Source organism: Lagenorhynchus albirostris, chromosome X (genome assembly GCF_949774975.1).
Source record: "Lagenorhynchus albirostris chromosome X, mLagAlb1.1, whole genome shotgun sequence".
Taxonomy (NCBI): Eukaryota; Metazoa; Chordata; class Mammalia; order Artiodactyla; family Delphinidae; genus Lagenorhynchus; species Lagenorhynchus albirostris.
This window is the reverse complement of record NC_083116.1, coordinates 64332243-64351427: the sequence shown is the minus strand read 5'-3', so window position 1 is coordinate 64351427 and position 19185 is coordinate 64332243. Positions and strand designations below refer to the sequence as shown.

Genomic DNA, 19185 nt, shown 5'->3' with positions numbered 1-19185 from the left:
GCAGAAACTGACACATGATTGTAAAGCAATTATACTCCAATAAAGATGTTAAAAAAATAAAAAACTTGGGCTTCCCTGGTGGCGTAGTGGTTGACAGTCCACCTGCTGATGCAGGGGACACGGGTTCGTGCCCTGGTCCAGCAAGATCCCACATGCCGCAGAGCGGCTGGGCCCGTGAGCCATGGCCACTGAGCCTGCGCATCTGGAGCCTGTGCTCCGCAACGGGAGAGGCCGCAACAGTGAGAGGCCCACGTACCGCAAAAAAAAAAAAAAAAACTTTAGAGACTAAAGAAATTCAAATGAGCCAAAAAATGTGAAATATTATTCTGACATACAGGCTTTATACTTCTCAGTAACAGTGGTTCTGGCTACAAACCAAAGGACAGTCATTAGATCTAGGCAACAGAACAGTTAGGTAACAGCACAGTTATACTCTGTGTTATGAGCCATACTTGCACACATAAGTAGAAATAAACAAAAAAGCCATTATTAATTATGTCAGATAATAATTTACTTAATAGATATTTGGCTTAAAATGCTAAAGCCAGTAATCCTTCTTCAATGTAAAATAAACTAAAACAACCACTCTTCCATCATATAACTGTGCTCATTTCATGAGTTTAAAAAAAAGTAAAAAGATTAAAAATTACTTACCTTGGGGCTTCCCTGGTGGCGCAGTGGTTGAGAGTCCGCCTGTTGATGCAGGGGACATGGGTTCGTGCCCCGGTCCGGGAAGATCCCACATACTGTGGAGCAGCTGGGCCCAGGAGCCATGGCCACTGAGCCCGCGTGTCTGGAGCCTGTGCTCTGCAACGGGAGAGGCCACAACAGTGAGAAGTCCGCATACCACACACACACAAAAAAATTACTTACCTTTTTAATCTTGGCCTTTTCAGCCTTTTCTTCTTTATCACATTTCTTGGCATTCCTATTAAGTTCCTTTGCAGCAAACTTCAAGTTAAATAGGTGTTCTGAAATTATATGTTAAGGTTTAAAAAAAAAAAGTCATTTCCCAACCTAACTGAAAACAAGATGTTAAAATGATAAAACTTATAGGATTATGCTATTTGAACCAAATATTCACAAAGTATTTGAGGAAACAGAACAATTTTTATCTCTTCCACATTTGTTTTCTGTTAAAATTAAGTTAATTATTTTAAGAAATAATTTTAGAAGAAAATAAGTAAGAAAAAGAAATAAATAAAACTTAATAATTTTAAGAAACTTAATTATTTCTATTAAAGCAAACTGATGGTTATCAAGGGGAAAGGTGGGGGGAGGGATAAATTAGGAGTTTGGGATTAACATACACACTACTATATATAAAACAGATAATCAACAAGGACCTACTGTATAGCACAGGGAAATCTACTCAATACTCTGTAATAACCTATATGGGAAAAGAAGCTGAAAAATAATATATGTATATGTTTAACTAAATCACTTGGCTGTATACCTGAAACTAACACAACATTGTAAATCAACCATACTCCAATATAAAATAAAAATTTTAAAAATTAAAGTAATGGCAAGAAAGATTAATTACAAAGGGAAAAAGAGCAACTTTATAGTAGAGAAACCTGGCAGATACCACCTTACCAAAGATAATATCACCAGTAATAAAACATTTCAACACCATTTACCTTCTGAATGATGAACTGGGAAGAGTACAGCATACTTATACGGTGGTGTTGTCAAAAACATAACCTCAATTTACTCCAGAGAAACCGTCAGGGAATCCTATACTGAGAGAGACATTCTATGTAAGATATAACTGACCAGTGTTCTTGTCAAGCGTCAAGTTCATGTAAAGCAAAGAAAGACTGAAGAACTGTTATAGAATGGAGAAGACGAAGGAGCCATGCCAACTAAATGCAATGTGTGATTGGATTCTGAAACAGAAAAAGGACATTAGGGGAAAAACTGGTGAAATCCAAATAAGATCTGTAGTTTAGTTAATATTGTAGTGATGTGGATTTCTTTCGGTTTATGATTATGTTTATGTAAGGTGTTAACATTAGGAGAAGCTTGGTAAAGGGAATAAAAGAAATCTCTGTACATTTCTGCAATTTCTCTTTAAGTCTAAAACTATTTTAAGATTAAACATTTTTAATTAAAAACGACAAAAATATAATGGGAATAAGACCCAAATAAGCAATATCACAAATCTTTCATTTTCATGACACAAGCAAAAACAAATATGAAGTAATGCACATGAATCTGACAAAGCAATGTGGATTATTTCAAAACCAACTGCTTTATATCATGATTAAATCACTATTAAGAATGATTCTATGTGTTTTCTGCCCTTTAGAAAAAGGTAAAATCCTTTTTTTTTAAACCCTGATTCTATATTTCTTTGGGACATTTATAAAGGATGCAGGGTTCATTTTTTTGAAAGGCACACATACACTATATAAAGAGCTAACTGTTAGTTTGATTATATCACTATCAGAAAATAAGCATTATTCGATTATTTACCAAAGCTAAACCATAAATTAACCTTGTTCATCTCTCAAAGGCTTCATGGTTTTAATTTAACACCTTATATTTAGGGATAATGAGAGGGATGACTTGCTACCATGAGTATTTTTCATCAACAACAGATATAACTAGAATTGTTAAGAAAATAAGTATATGTGTATGAATTTCTGGGTAGTTTTAATGTATCATATATGTTACATTTTTAAGTAAGATTTATCAATTTCAGCTAGGTAACTGAGAAAATTATAGCTCCTTTTATAAATAGGGTTTTTTAACCTAAGCACTACTGATATTTTGGGCTAGATAATACTTTGTTGTGGGGGATGTCTTATGTATTCTACGAAGTTTATAAGCATTCCTGGCTTTACCCACTAGATGACACTAGCAACCCCTCTGTTTTACGAATTACAATAACCAAAACTTTCTCCAGACATTGTCAAATGCTACCTGGGGAGGGGGGCAAAATCGAACCCTGCAGAGAACCTGAATCACTGAGATAGATGGAAATAAAGAAAAAGGTAATGATTTTTTTATTTTTCAAATCATCTCCCAAATAGAATTGCTGTCTCTGTAGAAAAAGTCACTATTGTTAAAAGCTGAAATAAGAAGCCAACTATTTTAGATGAATTCATATAATTTATATATTCATTGTTGTTTTTAAAGAATGATTTCAGTTTCCCTTAAACCTGAAATTTACTACAAACTGCAGATACTGAGGACTGACTACCTACTATAGCCAACTCTAATTTAATATTAATGGTTAAGAATGATCATGATATAAAATATTAGCCAAAAATATTAATAGGAGATCCATTACTAAAGTCCATTTAATATCATAAAGCTTTTCCCCCTTCATCCTAAAAAGACATGAACCACTTCCATTAATATGGAGGCCTACACATTTATAATAACACCTTGAAATACTGGATAAACTACAACAAATGCCCTTTTAAATACAGAGCTTAGATTGTAAAAATGGAAGGAAAATCCTCAGGAGACAGAAACAAGGAGGAAGAAGTAAATATTAGTAGTAGGTAAGCACTGAAGCCCCTGAAGACAAAGTCCCCTATGGAGCCCATGAGATGAGACGCTGGAACTTAATTTTCTGAATAAACCTAGAACCTTGAAGGCTACAACATTAGCATAAGGGTGCCACAGAAAGAAGTCTTATCAGCTGGCAAAGGAAGATGAGATGACAAGGTTAACTGTCATTATGGGCCTTGGCTCACAGCTGGGGGTGGAGCAAACTAGATAAAAGAAAATTAGACAAAGCTGAGGAGAAAATTAGCAAACTGGAGAGGCCCACATACAGCAAAAAAAAAAAAATTAGCAAACTGACTATAGATCTGAATTAAGATTAGAGTGAAAAAATAAGGTTAATATGAAAGAGAGGACAAGAAATAAAGAAAACAGAATAAAAAGGTCTAATATCTGCAATACCACAAATATATAATAAAGACAATGTGCAAAATGTTACATTCAAAGAGATAATACTTGAGAGTCTTCCATAACTGATGAGAATAAAATCTTTAGACTCAAGAAGCACAAATAAACAAAAAATCAAACAAAAAAACAATCACAAGCAGAACATATAAAAATCAATCCAGAGAGGCAGAGTCAAGATGGTGGTGTGGGAAGATGTGGAGTTAGCGTCCCCCCACAACTAGGGAGCCTGCCGGCCGCTGGTGGTATATTCTAATGCCCAAGGAGACAGGAGGAACCCCAGAGTGAACCAGTTTGCAGGATCTTGGTTCGCAAGCCTGGGGTTAGGCAGAAGCTACTGCGGTGGGAGCTCCAAGTCTGAAACACTGGACTAACAGAAAACTTCAGACCCCAGGGAATATTCACAGGAGTGAGGTCGCACAGAGCTCCCCATCTCAGCACCAAGACCCATCTCAGGTCTACCCAGTAGCCTACAAACTCCAGTGTTGGGAGCCTCAGGCCAAACAACCAGTAAAATAGCAGCACAACTTCACTCAAAAAAAAATAAGATGGCAAAAAATATGCCACAGATGAAGAAGCAAGGTAAAAATCTACAAGACCAAATAAATGAAGAGGAAATGGGCAATCTACCTGAAAAAGAATTCAGAGTAATGATAGTAAAAATCATCCAGAATCTCAGTAACAGAATGGAAGTACAGATTGAGAAAATACAAGAAATGTTTAACAAAGATCTAGAAGAACTAAAGAACAAACATAGATGAACAACACAATAACTGAAATGAAAAATACACTAGAAGGAATCAATAACAGAATAACTGAGGCAGAAGGATGAATAAGTGAGCTGGAAGACAAAATGGTGGAAATAACTGCTGAGGAGCAGAATAAAGAAAAAAGAATGAAAAGAATCCAGAACAAGCTCAGACATCTCTGGGACAACACTAAACGCAACAACATTTGAATTATAGGGGTCCCAGAAGACAAAGAGAAAAAGAAAAGGTCTGAGAAAATATTTGAGGAGATTATAGTTGAAAACGTTCCTAACATGGGAAAGGAAATAGTCACCCAAGTCCCATACAGGATGTCCCATACAGGATGAACCCAAGGAAAAACACACCAAGACGCATATTAATCATATTAACAAAAATTAAATTCAAAGAAAAAATATTAAAAGCAGCAAGGGAAAAACAAAAAATAACATATAAAGGAATCCCCATAAGGTTATCAGCTGATTTTTCAGTGGAAACTGCAGGCCAGAAGGGGTGGCAGGATATACTTAAAGTGATGAAAGAGAAAAACCTACAACCAAGATTACTCTACCCAGCAAGGATCTCATTCAGATTCAATAAAGAATTCAAAAGCTTTTCAGACAAGCAAAAGCTAAGAGAATTCAGCACCACCAAACCAGCTTTACAACAAATGCTAAAGAAACTTCTTGAAGCAGGAAACACAAGAGAAGAAAAAGACTCACAAAAACAAACCCAAAACAATTAAGAAAGTGGTCATAGGAACATACATATTGATAATAACCTTGACTGTAAATGGATTAAATGCCCCAGCCAAAAGACACAGACTGGCTGAATGGATACAAAAACAAGGCCCATATATATGTTGTCTACAACAGACCCATTTCAGACCTAGGGACATATACAGACTGAAAGTGAAGGGATGGAAAAAGATATTCCATGCAAATGGAAATCAAAAGAAAGCTGGAGTAGCAATACTCATATCAGATAAAATAGACTTTAAAATAAAGACTGTTACAAAAGATAAGGAGGGACAGTACATAATTATCAAAGGAACAATCCAAGAAGAAGACAAACCAATTATAAATGTTTATGCACCCAACACAGGAGCACCTCAATACATAAGGCAAATGCTAACAACCATGAAAGGAGAAATCGACAGTAACACAATAACAGTAGAGGACTTTAACAATGGACAGATCATCCAAACAGAAAATAAATAAGGAAACTCAAGCTTTAAATGACACAATAGACAAGATAGATCTTATTGATATTTATAGAACATTCCACCCCAAAGTGGCAGAATACACTTTCTTCTCAAGTGCACACGAAACATTCTCCAGGATAGATCACATCTTGGGTCACAAATCAATCCTCAAAAAATTTAAGAAAATTGAAATCGTATCAAGCATGTTTTTTGACCACAACGCTATAAGATTGGAAATCAATTACAGGAAAAAAATTGTAAAAAACAAATACAAGGAGGCTAAACAGTGCACTACTAAATAACCAAGAGGTCACTGAAGAAATCAAAGAAGAAATTTTAAAAATTCATAGAAAAAATTGACAATGAAAACACAATGACCCAAAACCTATGGGATGCAGTAAAAGCATTTCTAGGAGGAAAGTTTATAGCAATTCAATCTCACCTCAAGAAACAAGAAAAATCTCAAATAAACAATCTAGCCCTACACTAAAAGCAACTAGAGAAAGAAGAACAAAGAAAACCCAAAAACAGTAGAAGGAAAGAAATCATAAAGAACAGAGCAAAAATAAATGAAATAATAATGAAGAAAACAATAGCAAAGATCAATGAAACTAAAAGCTGGTTCTTTGAGAAGATAAACAAAATTGGTAAACCCTTAGCCAGACTGATCAAGAAAAAAAGGGAGGGGAGGCAAATCAATAAAATTAGAAATGAAAAAGGAGAAATCACAACTGACACTGCAGAAATACAAAGGATTATAAGAGACTACTACAAACAACTATATGCCAGTAAAATGGACAACCATGAAGAAATAGACACATTCTTGGAAAGGTACAATTTTCCAAGACTAAACAAGGAAGAATTAGATAATATAAACAGACCTATCACAAGTAATGAAATTGAAACCGTAATTAAAAATCTTCCAACAAACAAAAGTCCAGGACCAGATGGCTTCACAGGTGAATTCTATCAAACATTTAGAGAAGAGCTAACACCGATCCTTCTCAAACTCTTCCAAAAAACTGCAGAGGGAGAAACACTCCCAAATTCATTCTACAAAGCCCCCATCACCCTGATACCAAAGCAGAAAAAGATACCACAAAAAAAGAAAATTATAGACCAATATCACTGATGAATATAGATGCAAAAATCCTCAACATAACACTAGCAAACAGAATCAAACAGCACATAAAAAGGATCAAAAACCATGATCAAGTGGGATTTAACCCAGGGATGCAAGGATTCTTCAATATATACAAATCAAACAATGTGATACACCACATTGATAAATTAAGGGAAAAAAACCATAGGATCTTCTCAATAGATGCAAAACAGCTTTTGACAAAATTCAACACCCATTCATGATAGAAATTCTCCAGAAAATGGGCATAGAGGGAACATACCTCAACATAATAAAGGCCATATATGACAAACCCACAGCAAGCATCAAACACAATGGTGAAAAATTGAAAGCATTTCCACTAAGATCAGGAAAAAGACAAAGATGTCCACTCTCACCACTCTTATTCATAGTTTTGGAAGTCCTGGCACAGCAATCAGAGAAGAAAAAGAAATAAAAGGAATACAAATTGGAAAAGAAGAAGTACAACTGTCACTGTTTGCCAATGACATGATAATATGCATAGAAAATCCTAAAGATGTCACCAGAAAACTACTAGATCTAATCAATGCATTTGGTAAGATTGCAGGATACAAAATTAATGCACAGAAGTCTCTGGCATTCCTATACACCAACAATGAAAAAAAACACATACAGAAATTAAGGAAACACTCCCATTTACCACTGTAACAAAAAGAATAAAATACCTAGGAACAAACCTGCCTAAGGAGGTGAAAGACTGGTACTCAGAAAACTATAAAGCACTGATGAAAGTAATCAAAGATGACATAAACAGATGGAGACATATACCATGTTCTTGGATTGGAAGAATCAATATTTTGAAAATGACTATACTACACAAAGCAATCTACAGATTCAATGCAATACCTATCAAACTACTTATGGCATTCTTCACAGAATTAGAATAAAATATCTTACAATTCATATGGAAACACAAAAGAACCTGAATAGCCAAAGCAATCTTGAGAAAGAAAAACTGAGTCAGAGGAATCAGGCTCCTGGATTTCTGACTATACTACAAAGCTACAGTAATCAAGACAGTATGGTACTGGCACAAAAACGGAAATATAGATCAATGGAACAGGATAGAAAGCCCAGAGATTAACCCACACACATATGGTCACCTTATCTTTGATAAAGGAGTCAAGAATATACAAAGGAGAAAAGACAGCCTCTTCAATAAGTGGTGCTGGGAAAATAGGACAGCTATATGTAAAAGAATAATGAACTTAGAACACTCCCTAACTCCATACATAAAAATAAACTCAAAATGGATTAAAGACCTAAATGTAAGGCCAGACACTATCAAACTCTTAGAGGAAAACATAGGCAGAACACTCTATGACATAAATCACAGCAAGATACTTTTTGACCCACCTCCTAGAGAAATGGAAATAAAAACAAAAATAAACAAATGGGACCTAATGAAAGTTAAGAGCTTTTGCACAGCAAAGGAAACCATAAACAAGACCAAAAGACAACCTTCAGAATGGGAGAAAATATTTGCAAATGAAGCAATTGACAAAGGATTAATCTTCAAACTTTACAAGCAGCTCATGTAGCTCAATATCAAAAAAACAAACAACCCAATCCAAAAATGGGCAGAAGACCTAAACAGACATTTCTCCAAAGAAGATATACAGATTGCCAACAAACACATGAAAGAATGCTCAACATCATTAATCATTAGAGAAATGCAAATCAAAACTACAATGAGATATCATCTCACACTGGTCAGAATGGCCATCATCAAAAAATCTACAAACAATAAATGCTGGAGAGGCTGTGGAGAAAAGGGAACACTCTTGCACTGTTGGTGGGAATGTAAATTGATACAGCCACTATGGAGAACACTATGGAGGTTCCTTAAAAAACTACAAATAGAACTACCATACGACCCAGCAATCCCACTACTGGGCATATACGCTGAGCAAACCATAATTCAAACAGAGTCATGTACCAAAATGTTCATTGCAGCTCTATTTACAATAGCCAGGACATGGAAGCAACCTAAGTGTCCATCAACAAATGAATGGATAAAGATGTGGCACATATACAATGGAATATTACTTAGCCATAAAAAGAAACGAAATTGAGTTATTTGTGGTGAGGTGGATGGACCTAGAGTCTGTCATACAGAGTGAAGTAAGTCAGAAAGAGAAAAACAAATACCGTATGCTAACACATATATATATATATATAGAATCTAAGAAAAAAAAATGTCATGAAGAACCTAGGGGTAAGACGGGAATAAAGACACAGACCTACTAGAGCATGGACTTGCGGATATGGGGAGGGGGAAGGGTAAGCTGTGACAAAGTGAGAGAGTGGCATGGACATATATACACTACCAAACGTAAAATAGATAGCTAGTGGGAAGCAGCCGCATAGCACAGGGAGATCAGCTAGGTGGTTTGTGACCACCTTGAGGGGTGGGATAGGGAGGGTGGGAGGGAGGGAGACGCAAGAGGGAAGAGATATGGGAACATATGTATATGTATAACTGATTCACTTTGTTATAAAGTGGAAACTAACACACCACTGTAAAGCAATTATGCTCTGATAAAGATGTTAAAAAAAATTTCACATGAAAACAAAAACAAAACCTCGAGCAATCATCATCCTTAACAGTGAATAATTAGAATTCCTTTTAAAATCAGTACAGTCATCCCTCTGTATCCATGGGTTTGCATCTGCAAATAGAGGCCCAACTAAGAGATCTGCATATCTGCAGATCTGGGTATCTGTGAGGGGAGGGGGGTGTTGGAACCAATCCCCTGCAGATACCCAGAGATGACTGTAACAAGAAAGTGATCATGATATATATATATATATATATATATACACACACACACACATACATACACACACACACATATTTTTTTAAATTAAGCATTGTTCTGGAGTCCTACCAAGCATGATAAGAAAAATAAAAGGTATACAGATTACAATGGAAATCATCAAAAAATCATTACTTGAAAATACCCATAGTCTCCAACCCAGCAATCCCACTCCTAGGTATATACCATAGAGAAACTGTCCCCAGCTGACACAGCAAATATGTACAAGTGATCATAGCAGTATTGTTTATAATGACAGAAAACCATGGAAACAACCTAAATGTTCATCACTAAATAGAATGGATAAATTGTATGATATTTCTACAATAAAGCAATTATACTCCAATAAAGATGTTTAAAAAAAAAAGGTACAGATGTTAAAAAAAAAAACTACATAGAGGTGAAAGTGAAAATGACATAATGAATGAATCTGAAGAACCATCTTGAATAAAAAAGAAAACATTATACCACACACATAAAATTGGAAAATATGCAAGGCATTAATTATATCCTAAGAATGTATACGTATGTGGTCAAATATAAACAAATGCATGGAAATGATAAATATGAACTTTTAGACAGTGGTTGCCTTTGGTGGGGAAATAATAGATGAGTTGGTAATGTTTTATTTCTTAAGCCCAGTGGCAGGTAACTGGTCTTTTATTCTTTTTTGTACTTGCTCTTGGGGAGGTGAGGATTAAAGTTACATGATTTTTGTAAAAAATTCATTTCAAATAAAAGGTTAGATTAGGAGTCTATAGTCCTATTCCATGAGATGGTATCCTTGCAATTTAAAAAAGAGGGTTGCTTGAAAATTAAAAGAAAAAAACCCAAAAGCATGTATTAAATAATACTGGTATATGGACAACACTGTTAGGAATGTGTAGTAGTATTATAACTTGGATACACTGAACCTGTTTGTGCTTGATATAAATTTAATATAAAATAGCTCTTCTCCAAGGCTGTCTTCAAACATTCTGGTCCTAAATTTTAAGTATACTCTGTGGAAACACTAATTTGAAATTTACAGTGTCAGTAGCTACTTACTCTGTATTCCCATGTTACTTCATATATGATGTACTTTTCTGTATTTCATTATAATTCTTTGTTTACATGTCTACTTCTTTAACTAGACTATGGACACCCTGAGAATATGGATGAACCCTAATTATCCTTATACCATCAGCTTAGTGCAGTGATTAACAGAAGTACTCAATAGTTTTAAGTAAATGAATAGTAGAAAAAATGTTTTGCAATGGTACCTGATATACTGGGGAAAAAGCATCACTGATGTTGGGCAAGAGGACTCAATTACACATATAAGCTTATGAATAAGTTTACACTAATACAATGATGTTTATTTCTGTAGTATATTAGGATTCTACATGATTCCATTCAGGAAAAAAAAGGGCTCTGTGGCTAAGAGTGAGAAAACCAATGTCATAGCAGATCCCAGACTTTTTTAAAAATCCTTGGACTGGTATAATTAACAGAAAGAATAGAGCAGCACCAAAAATGTAGGAAGGAGAGTCTCACAATAAAGGACGGCTTTTAAAATTGAAGATATTTGGTTTTGGAAAATACTTTTTACATGGTCTCTTCTTATTTTTCCCATTTTGACTCATAAATGTAGTGTAAAGCACATGATTCCATAGAGGTGGACTACATATCTTAGACTACCACCCCTGCCAAATATATTCATATGTGTCTATGTATCCCAGGCAACCTGTAAAACCAGTGTTTTTCTGATGATGTATCTTTTGTCCTAGGCCAGAAATCAAAACACTCCTCCGTCTAAAACCTTGCCTCTAACTCTCGGGTACCTTCTACAACCAGGGTAGGCGATTCTTAAATTCAGGTGCCTGCTATTCAAATAATCACCTTCTGTATACACTACAATAAGTGAATATCCTCTATTGCTAATGTGGAAAATAATGGCGTTGATTCAACCACTAAATTGAACTATGAACCAGAGTTGATATACTGTGAAATATTTTAGATATTTTAGTTAGCTGTAAATCCTTGGAGTATTTTTCTATTTGGAAAAAATAAAACTGGCAGAATAATCTCCTTCACTGACTAATCATAAATTCAATTTGGCAAAGTGGTTGCTATTAAGACAGTATTTATTTTTCTTTGCCAACTGAAAAGACAATGACTGAAATACTTTATTTTTGATGGATTGAAGGTTTAGAAGGCTGAACAGTAATACATATTAACATGTATAGAATAATGCATAAGGCCCTAAACTAGATCTTGGGTAATCCCAGGCTCCAGCAACTTGTGCTTCAGTGATGATGGCCTCCACCAGTTACCTGACTCTGTGTCTTCACATACAGCTTCTTTGCCCAGTGTACCTTCTTCCTCCCCTCCCTACCATCTTCCTCTTAACCACTATGAGGTTTATTATATACCACCATGCTTGCTTTTTTGCTAACATAAACACTGACTCTGAAAAATTGGTCTTAAAGATCTCCATTAATGGCAGTAGATTTCCCTCCTCCTGCCAAAATCCATGCAAAAGGAAAACACTAACTCACTTAGCCCTTGGGATTGATAAATAAGTAAAATCAATGAATCATCTGAACAATTATTTCAAATTTTCAGAAAGTAGTATTCCCTACCTTCTAACTCTATAAAATTAAAATTTAAAACATTACATCATACAGGTGTACCTCTTTCTTTTTTTTTTTTTTTGCAGAACGCGGGCCTCTCACTGCTGTGGCCTCTCCCGTTGCGGAGCACAGGCTCCGCACGCGCAGGCTCAGCGGCCATGGCTCACGGGCCCAGCCGCTCTGCGGCATGTGGGATCTTCCCGGACCGGGGCATGAACCCGTGTCCCCTGCATCGGCAGGCGGACTCTCAACCACTGTGCCACCAGGGAAGAAGCCCAGGTGTACCTCTTAATAGGAAATATATCTATGAATAGACTTGCCTTCGAGAAAATCTAAGCTAGGTCCTCCCTAAAGTGATTGTGTTGATTCATGGTTTTCCAAACTCTTTTTAAAGCAAAAATCTCAAATGGAATGTCAATATATAGAAAGAGTAGCTCTGCATAACCCTAGGACTTGATCAAATATAACTGAAGTGCACTGTAAGTTCTGGAGGCACTATGGAAACGTGAACACACCAGAGACTTTGGAGCCGAGCTCAGATCCTTTACACTTACAAGCTCTGTAGTTTTCTTAGCTTTAATTGCCTGTTCTATAAAATGAGGACACTACCACCCGTCTTCCAGGGTTGTTTTGAGGTTTTGAGATGATATATAAAATCCCCAGCACAAAGTTTGGTACATAGTAGATGTTCAATAAATTGTCATTACCACCTCATGATTTAGATAAGTCACCTATCTTAACTGGGCAATACAGCTAGTCAGGGAATAAAAAAATCCCAATGTGTCTTTAAAACATTCTATGTTGGGCTTCCCTGGTGGTGCAGTGGTTAAGAATCTGCCTGCCAATGCACGGGACACGGGTTTGAGCCCTGGTCTAGGAATATCCCACATGCTGCGGAGCAACTAAGGCAGTGCACCACAACTACTGAGACTGCGCTCTAGAGCCCGCGAGCCACAACTACTGAGCCCACACATCACAGCTACTGAAGCCCACACGCCTAGAGCCCGTGCTCTGCAACGAGAAGCTACTGCAATGAGAAGCCCGCGCACCGTAACAAAGAGTAGCCCCCTCTCTCCACAACTAGGGAAAGCCCACATGCAGCAACGAAGACCCAACACAGCCAAAAATAAATAAATTTAAAAAGGAAAAAAAAAACATTCTGTGTGATTTCATTTAATAGCAATCACACTGCTGACAGGCAAAGGGGAGAAATCACCTATGCCTTAATAGATTATTGCTTTAAAATTTAAATAACAATCATTAGGGTTCCACATATTTAATATGCATACAGAAGGAAACCTTGCTCTAAGATTTCAATCTGCTTCCTCAAGAAAAACGGTTATAGTCAGTTTACTAGCAGAAATTCATAGTAGAACTCTTACGTCCTGCCTACCTCTCTGAAGTCGGTGGAGCAACTCCAAGGGAAAGTAAGTTATCCCAACATAGTAGGGCAGAAAGCTATTTGATTCCAAGTGCCAACAGTAGGATTTTACAATCCTTTACATAGAAGTAAAGGTTGAAAACAAAGGAGGTAAGAGGAAGGAATAAGAATGTTCTACTAGCACCTGCCTGCTCCAGAATAAAGCAGTGGTGCCATACCATAGATGGTTATGCATACATTTGATGAGAAAAAGTGGCATTATATACCCAACTTTCCTCTTTTTCAGCTCCCAGCATCTTCATCATCCCTTGTGTATGTCTGGGAGGTAGAGTTTGGGAACACAGAAACTCAGGGAGATCTTCAGAATTGAAAGAAACCTTAGAGATCGCTTGTCAACTTCCCTCATTGTACAGATGTGAAAACTGAAGCCTAGAGATGGGTAATTAACTGTGAATAGAAGAACAAGAAGGAATTCAAAGCCAGCTCAACTCTTATTTCTCTTTTTGCATTTTAACTTTCATAGTGAATTGCTCAGAACTGATCCTCAAATAGCATCAAATGATGAACGATAAGCATTCCTTACATAAAATACTTCTTATAAGACAACATTCTACTAGCAAGCCAGGACATACATTGTAAGACTACTGTCAGGTGATATTTAAAAAACAAAATTTGAACTATTATTAATATCTTGGTTAAAAAATCACAATACATTTGTCAACACTAGCAAAGCCTCAGAGACTCTGATCTGTAATTCTGCTTTAGGATGTAAAGCCATTCACAATGGAGAGCATTTTTAAGGTAGCTGGCAATTTTTGCCTATAACACAGTCTCATCTGTCTAGGTGACTACAAAAGGAGACAATGATACCAGTCCAGTTCACAACATCCCTTTCTTTACTCTTATGTCTACAGTACCTATTATCTACTTCGTTGCTTCTCAACCTTTTTCAGGTTAGAATCCCCTAGAGAAAGAGATGTCAGCGACAAATATTTTCCCCAGGAAAAGGCACATTGCCATACAGCATAAACTAACATGATATTGTAAAGCAAACATACTGTAATAAAAATTTTAAAAAATAAATAAATTTGGCTATTCCATCAAGTTGTTTAAAATGATATTGGATCTAATCCAACATAACTTCAGTGTATCTATCTGCCCAAGGACAGAAGTCACAATTACCATGCTAATTCAACTGTGTTAGCACATTTATTCTTCTTACATACTGTAACAATGAGATTTCTGCATTTCAAATAGGTGACAAATAAATGTTACTCAAGTTTCAGTTCAAGTTATTTATTTATGAAAGACAGGTCTGAGCCCATATGTCATTTTCTTCCTCTATACTCAAAGGAAAAGGTCTGGATTCTAAAAAAAGGACCAAGAGAACTAACCACTGCCAGACGGTATGAATGAAGTCCTCACTTCCTTTGATGGACTTAAGAGTAGTTACAATTCATTTTTGTTATGTATTAAACTACTGATAATAGTACCATTAATTTTAATTATAGTCAGGCATACACACTTTTCAGTGAAAGAAAATTAGTAACTATCTTATTATTGGAAATCACATAGAGTAGGTTTTTAGGTGAGCAAAAGTAATTTGCATTATTAAAGTAGGAAATAAAAGCAGTTTTAGAGCTATTACCTCAAACCCTTCCAAAAGATCTGGCGAAAAAGATAGCAAATTGTACTCCACTTCTTAATACTTAACATGTTCAAAACTTCGTAATTTAGTAAGCCCTTACATTTCATTTTACCTTCACAAGAGCTTTATAAGGCTGACAGGTCAGTTAGTATGTTTACAGATGAGTAAACATTGCATAACAGAGGCTATATGAGTTGTTCTAACTCACATGTTTCTTAAAAGGCAGAACTGGGATTGGAAATTGATCTTCTGACTCATAATCCAGTGCCCTTTTATGATGGTGCTTTAATAAAAATCATCTAACACAACTACACTTCTATAAATTATATCCTTTAAACTGGGCCTTTTAGTCATCTACTGTGTTCATGAAATGACCTATTTCTGCACCTCCACAAAGGTTCACATTTTATTCTTGGTTTATCTTGGCCAGTTCAGCACCAAATATGTTACCAATATTCTCAGTACAGTTTACATAATTTAATACTCTCACCAAATGTCTTTCTATATTTCAGACTTACAAATTAATGAATGAAAATAGTTTCAATATGAGCTATCAGAGAATTTCTATGACCCAATTTTGTTATTTTGCCAAGTTTCATTCAATAGCAAGATATCAAAGTACTCTATTTCTGTAATGCCAATTTCTGGAAGAAGGACAGCGACATGAAAATCCTGTGATGGTATTTCACTTGCAAAAAACCACCTCATCCTTCTTCAATTCAGAGCTTCACACAGCTTGGTTCCTAACCTTGAACACATTGCTTAAGTGGTAACACAGGTGCAACTGATGGATTTTTGTGGCTTTAGGAAACTATGAGTTTCCTCACGTGCTAAATCAGATTATTAACAAGCAAGCAATCAACTTAGTTCGGAGGGCTGGTATTAAGAACTCATTACCAGTCACCTCCATCCAGAAAAAGGAAGAAGTTCCACAAAAACTATTTGCCCTCGTTACCCATTCAAAACCTATACCTCTGCCCCAAACCTCTGGCAAACTGTCGCCTGCTTCCACACCACTCTCCTTCGATTTTTCAGAAATGGATAAATTCCCTGAAAGAACAGGTGACAGTAGTCTTCAACAAGGGAGGGTTCGTGTTCAGTAATCTTCTCAAAGCAGCCCCACGTCCCCTGATTCAGGATGCTTGCGGCTACCAGGAAAACAACAACAAACAAAACAAAATAAGCTGCCAAAGCCTACCAATCGGAGTCAGAACCCTCACCCCTCCTCAACTAGACCTAAAAGGTCACCACCAGGCACCTTCCAGGGCCCCAGGCCCTCCTCTCTCCCACCTCTTTAAGCCCTAGCAGCAACTTTTAAGAAAGGAAAGGATACTCTCCATATTCGACATGGTCCCACGACTTTTCTTGGGAGGCGACAGCCAGGGGCAGCGGCAAGGATTTGACGGCAGTGCGTTCGGAGCGCGACTCTAGTCCTGAGCTGCTGCCGGCCTGGCTCCTAGGTCCGCAATCCCACTTCCTGTTTCTGCGCGAAGAAGGCGGGGGTGGGGTGCGCGTGGGGGGATGGAGCCGTCCGCGTCCGAGGGGCGGAGCTGGGGCAAAGCCAAAATGGCTGCTGCTCTGAGAGGCGGATAGGGTGTGTGGCAGTCGCTTCCGTGCGTTGGGGGTTAGAGCGCAAGAGGTTAAGCCCCTCCCCTTCGTGTCCTTAGCTGCACCCAAGCCTAACCAGCGCCTAACGGTTTTCGTCACCCAGCTTACTTTTCTAGTTCTTTCTTTTGTCCTACTCCAAACTCTCTTTAACCTTCTGCCCCACCTCTTCCCTCAGATTTCACACTATCCTTGACCCCTCACTTTTGTTCTCAGAGCTTGTCTTACGGATGAAGGAAAAAGGTATAGGGCTTTTAAAGTACTTTAAAAAAAAATTATAATCGTATGAAATAAGGGATTAGCGGGGTTGGTAGTTTTGAGTTGTGAGGTTCAGTTAAAGTGTTAAAAAGGATATGATCCTAAAGTTTTTGGTTAGATGGGGAGGACGAAAAAAGTTAAGCCTAGGTTTAAGAGGTGAAGTTGCTGTGAAATATATATTCGTAATAAATAGTTTATTATTATTTTATAATAGATGGTGTAAAATATGAAAATTACTACCAAATCTTTAATGGACGGGAGGTTAATAGAAATGCTAAATAGCGGTTAGCATTTATATGTGAGTTATTAATATATCCAAAGGTAATTAATTAGACGCTGAATCTCTAGATTTATGGGAAGGAAGGGAATCTTTGGCATTGGTGTCGCTGCATTTCAATTCAAAACTCTTAGACATTCCAAGAAAGAGCTCAGAGATACTACTTTGGGGGGAAAAATAGCTAGAATAATTATACCCTTATGGAGGAATTTTATAAGCTTGGCGTTTAAATTTTTCTTATCGTTAATATTTAAATATGTGGGGAAAAGAATGAGTAAATAATTGGCTAAGCCTCTTTTTACCTTTAGGATCATTTCCTGTTGAAAACTAAAATGGTTCAAAAAGCTAGTGTTTCACTCTTTTGTGTTGACTATTGGTAGGCTTCAGACTTATCGAATTATAAAACCCTTAATGCTGGAAAAACCTTTTTGAGTATAGTTCTGGGGAAGAACAATCTGTAAACCACATCCATAGATGAAACTGTATAAAGATTTTTATTTATATCTCTCCATATGTATATATTTGGGATGCAAGATTTACTTTTATGGAGACAGACAAAAGTTGACAGATTTCATTATTGTTTCATCACTTTCCATACTAGGTAAACAACTAACTGTATTTCACAGTTTGAGAATTCTTTTTTTGGTAAAAAGTTAAAAAAAAAAGTGTTTTAAAAAGTTCGTCCCTAGGTTTTTAATATGTGTTAACACAGCTCTTTCAATAAATCCACATGTTGACAGAACAATCCACTAAAGCTTAAGCATTTCCAAGTTTTATGTATTTTAGTTATATTCTTTTTTAAAAGAATAAGCCTTTTTTAAAAAGTGTTTTTAAAGTATTTTTGCAAATTGTAGAACTTCTTAGGTTGGGATCAGGTTTTTAGTAAAGTTAAAATCTGAAGAGATTTGTCCAGTTAGGAATTTGTTATTGCTGTCCATCTAAAGTAAAAAAAAAAAAAATACATAGCCTATATCTTTGATTTACTAACCACTTAGAAGATTAAGAAGTTGTTTTTATTTTTATGAGTTCTAAACTAATTTTTACTCCAAAAATTGCCCTCATATTATTCCTTGGACATCTTATTTCTTAAAGTTAGATTTAATAATTCTTTTGATCTTAGGCACAGTAATAGAACTATTGAATGTATATGCATATTCAGTTGTAACTGCTGCTGTTGAAAGCAAAGAATTGAAATCTGTTAAAATCATAAACTTGTTTTATGACAGAGCAAATATATTACAGAGAAAGGAAATACATCAAATTTTAATTGTTTTATTAAACATTGAATGCCTATAAAACAATATTTGTAAAACATGAGTACAGAATAAACAAAAGCAATACAACAACCTCCTGTGACTTATCACCCATTATGAGAAAAGAAAATTACCATTCCCTATAAATTCCCTTATGTACTCCTTTCCTAATCACATTCCTTTCCTTCCCTCTTTCGAGGCAACTACTGTCTCAAATTTATATATATTTTCTCTGTTTTTTTAATAGTTTTACCAATAGTATTTGCATCCCTAAACAATATGTTCTTTAG

The 19185-nt window shown here is 36.1% G+C and overlaps 1 protein-coding gene across 8 annotated transcripts in view; it reads right to left on the bottom strand.

The window, feature by feature from the left end:
* Positions 1-17017, bottom strand: part of LOC132513758 (charged multivesicular body protein 1B2-like) — a 41122-nt gene extending 24105 nt beyond the window's left edge. For 6 of the 8 annotated variants that reach the window (XR_009538532.1, XR_009538533.1, XM_060138336.1 and 3 more), the window contains exons 1-2: positions 16836-17017; positions 655-971 (exon numbers count right to left, since the gene is read on the bottom strand). Coding sequence is in view for 5 of the 8 variants with exons in the window: in XM_060138336.1 (XP_059994319.1) it covers positions 655-971; positions 16836-16851 (333 nt within the window). In the remaining 3 variants the exon portion in view is untranslated. Of the gene's footprint in view, positions 1-654; positions 972-16835 lie in introns of those variants that run through there. The other 2 variants (XM_060138337.1, XM_060138340.1) reach the window with 2 other exon arrangements.
* Positions 17018-19185: the final 2168 nt, after the last annotated feature.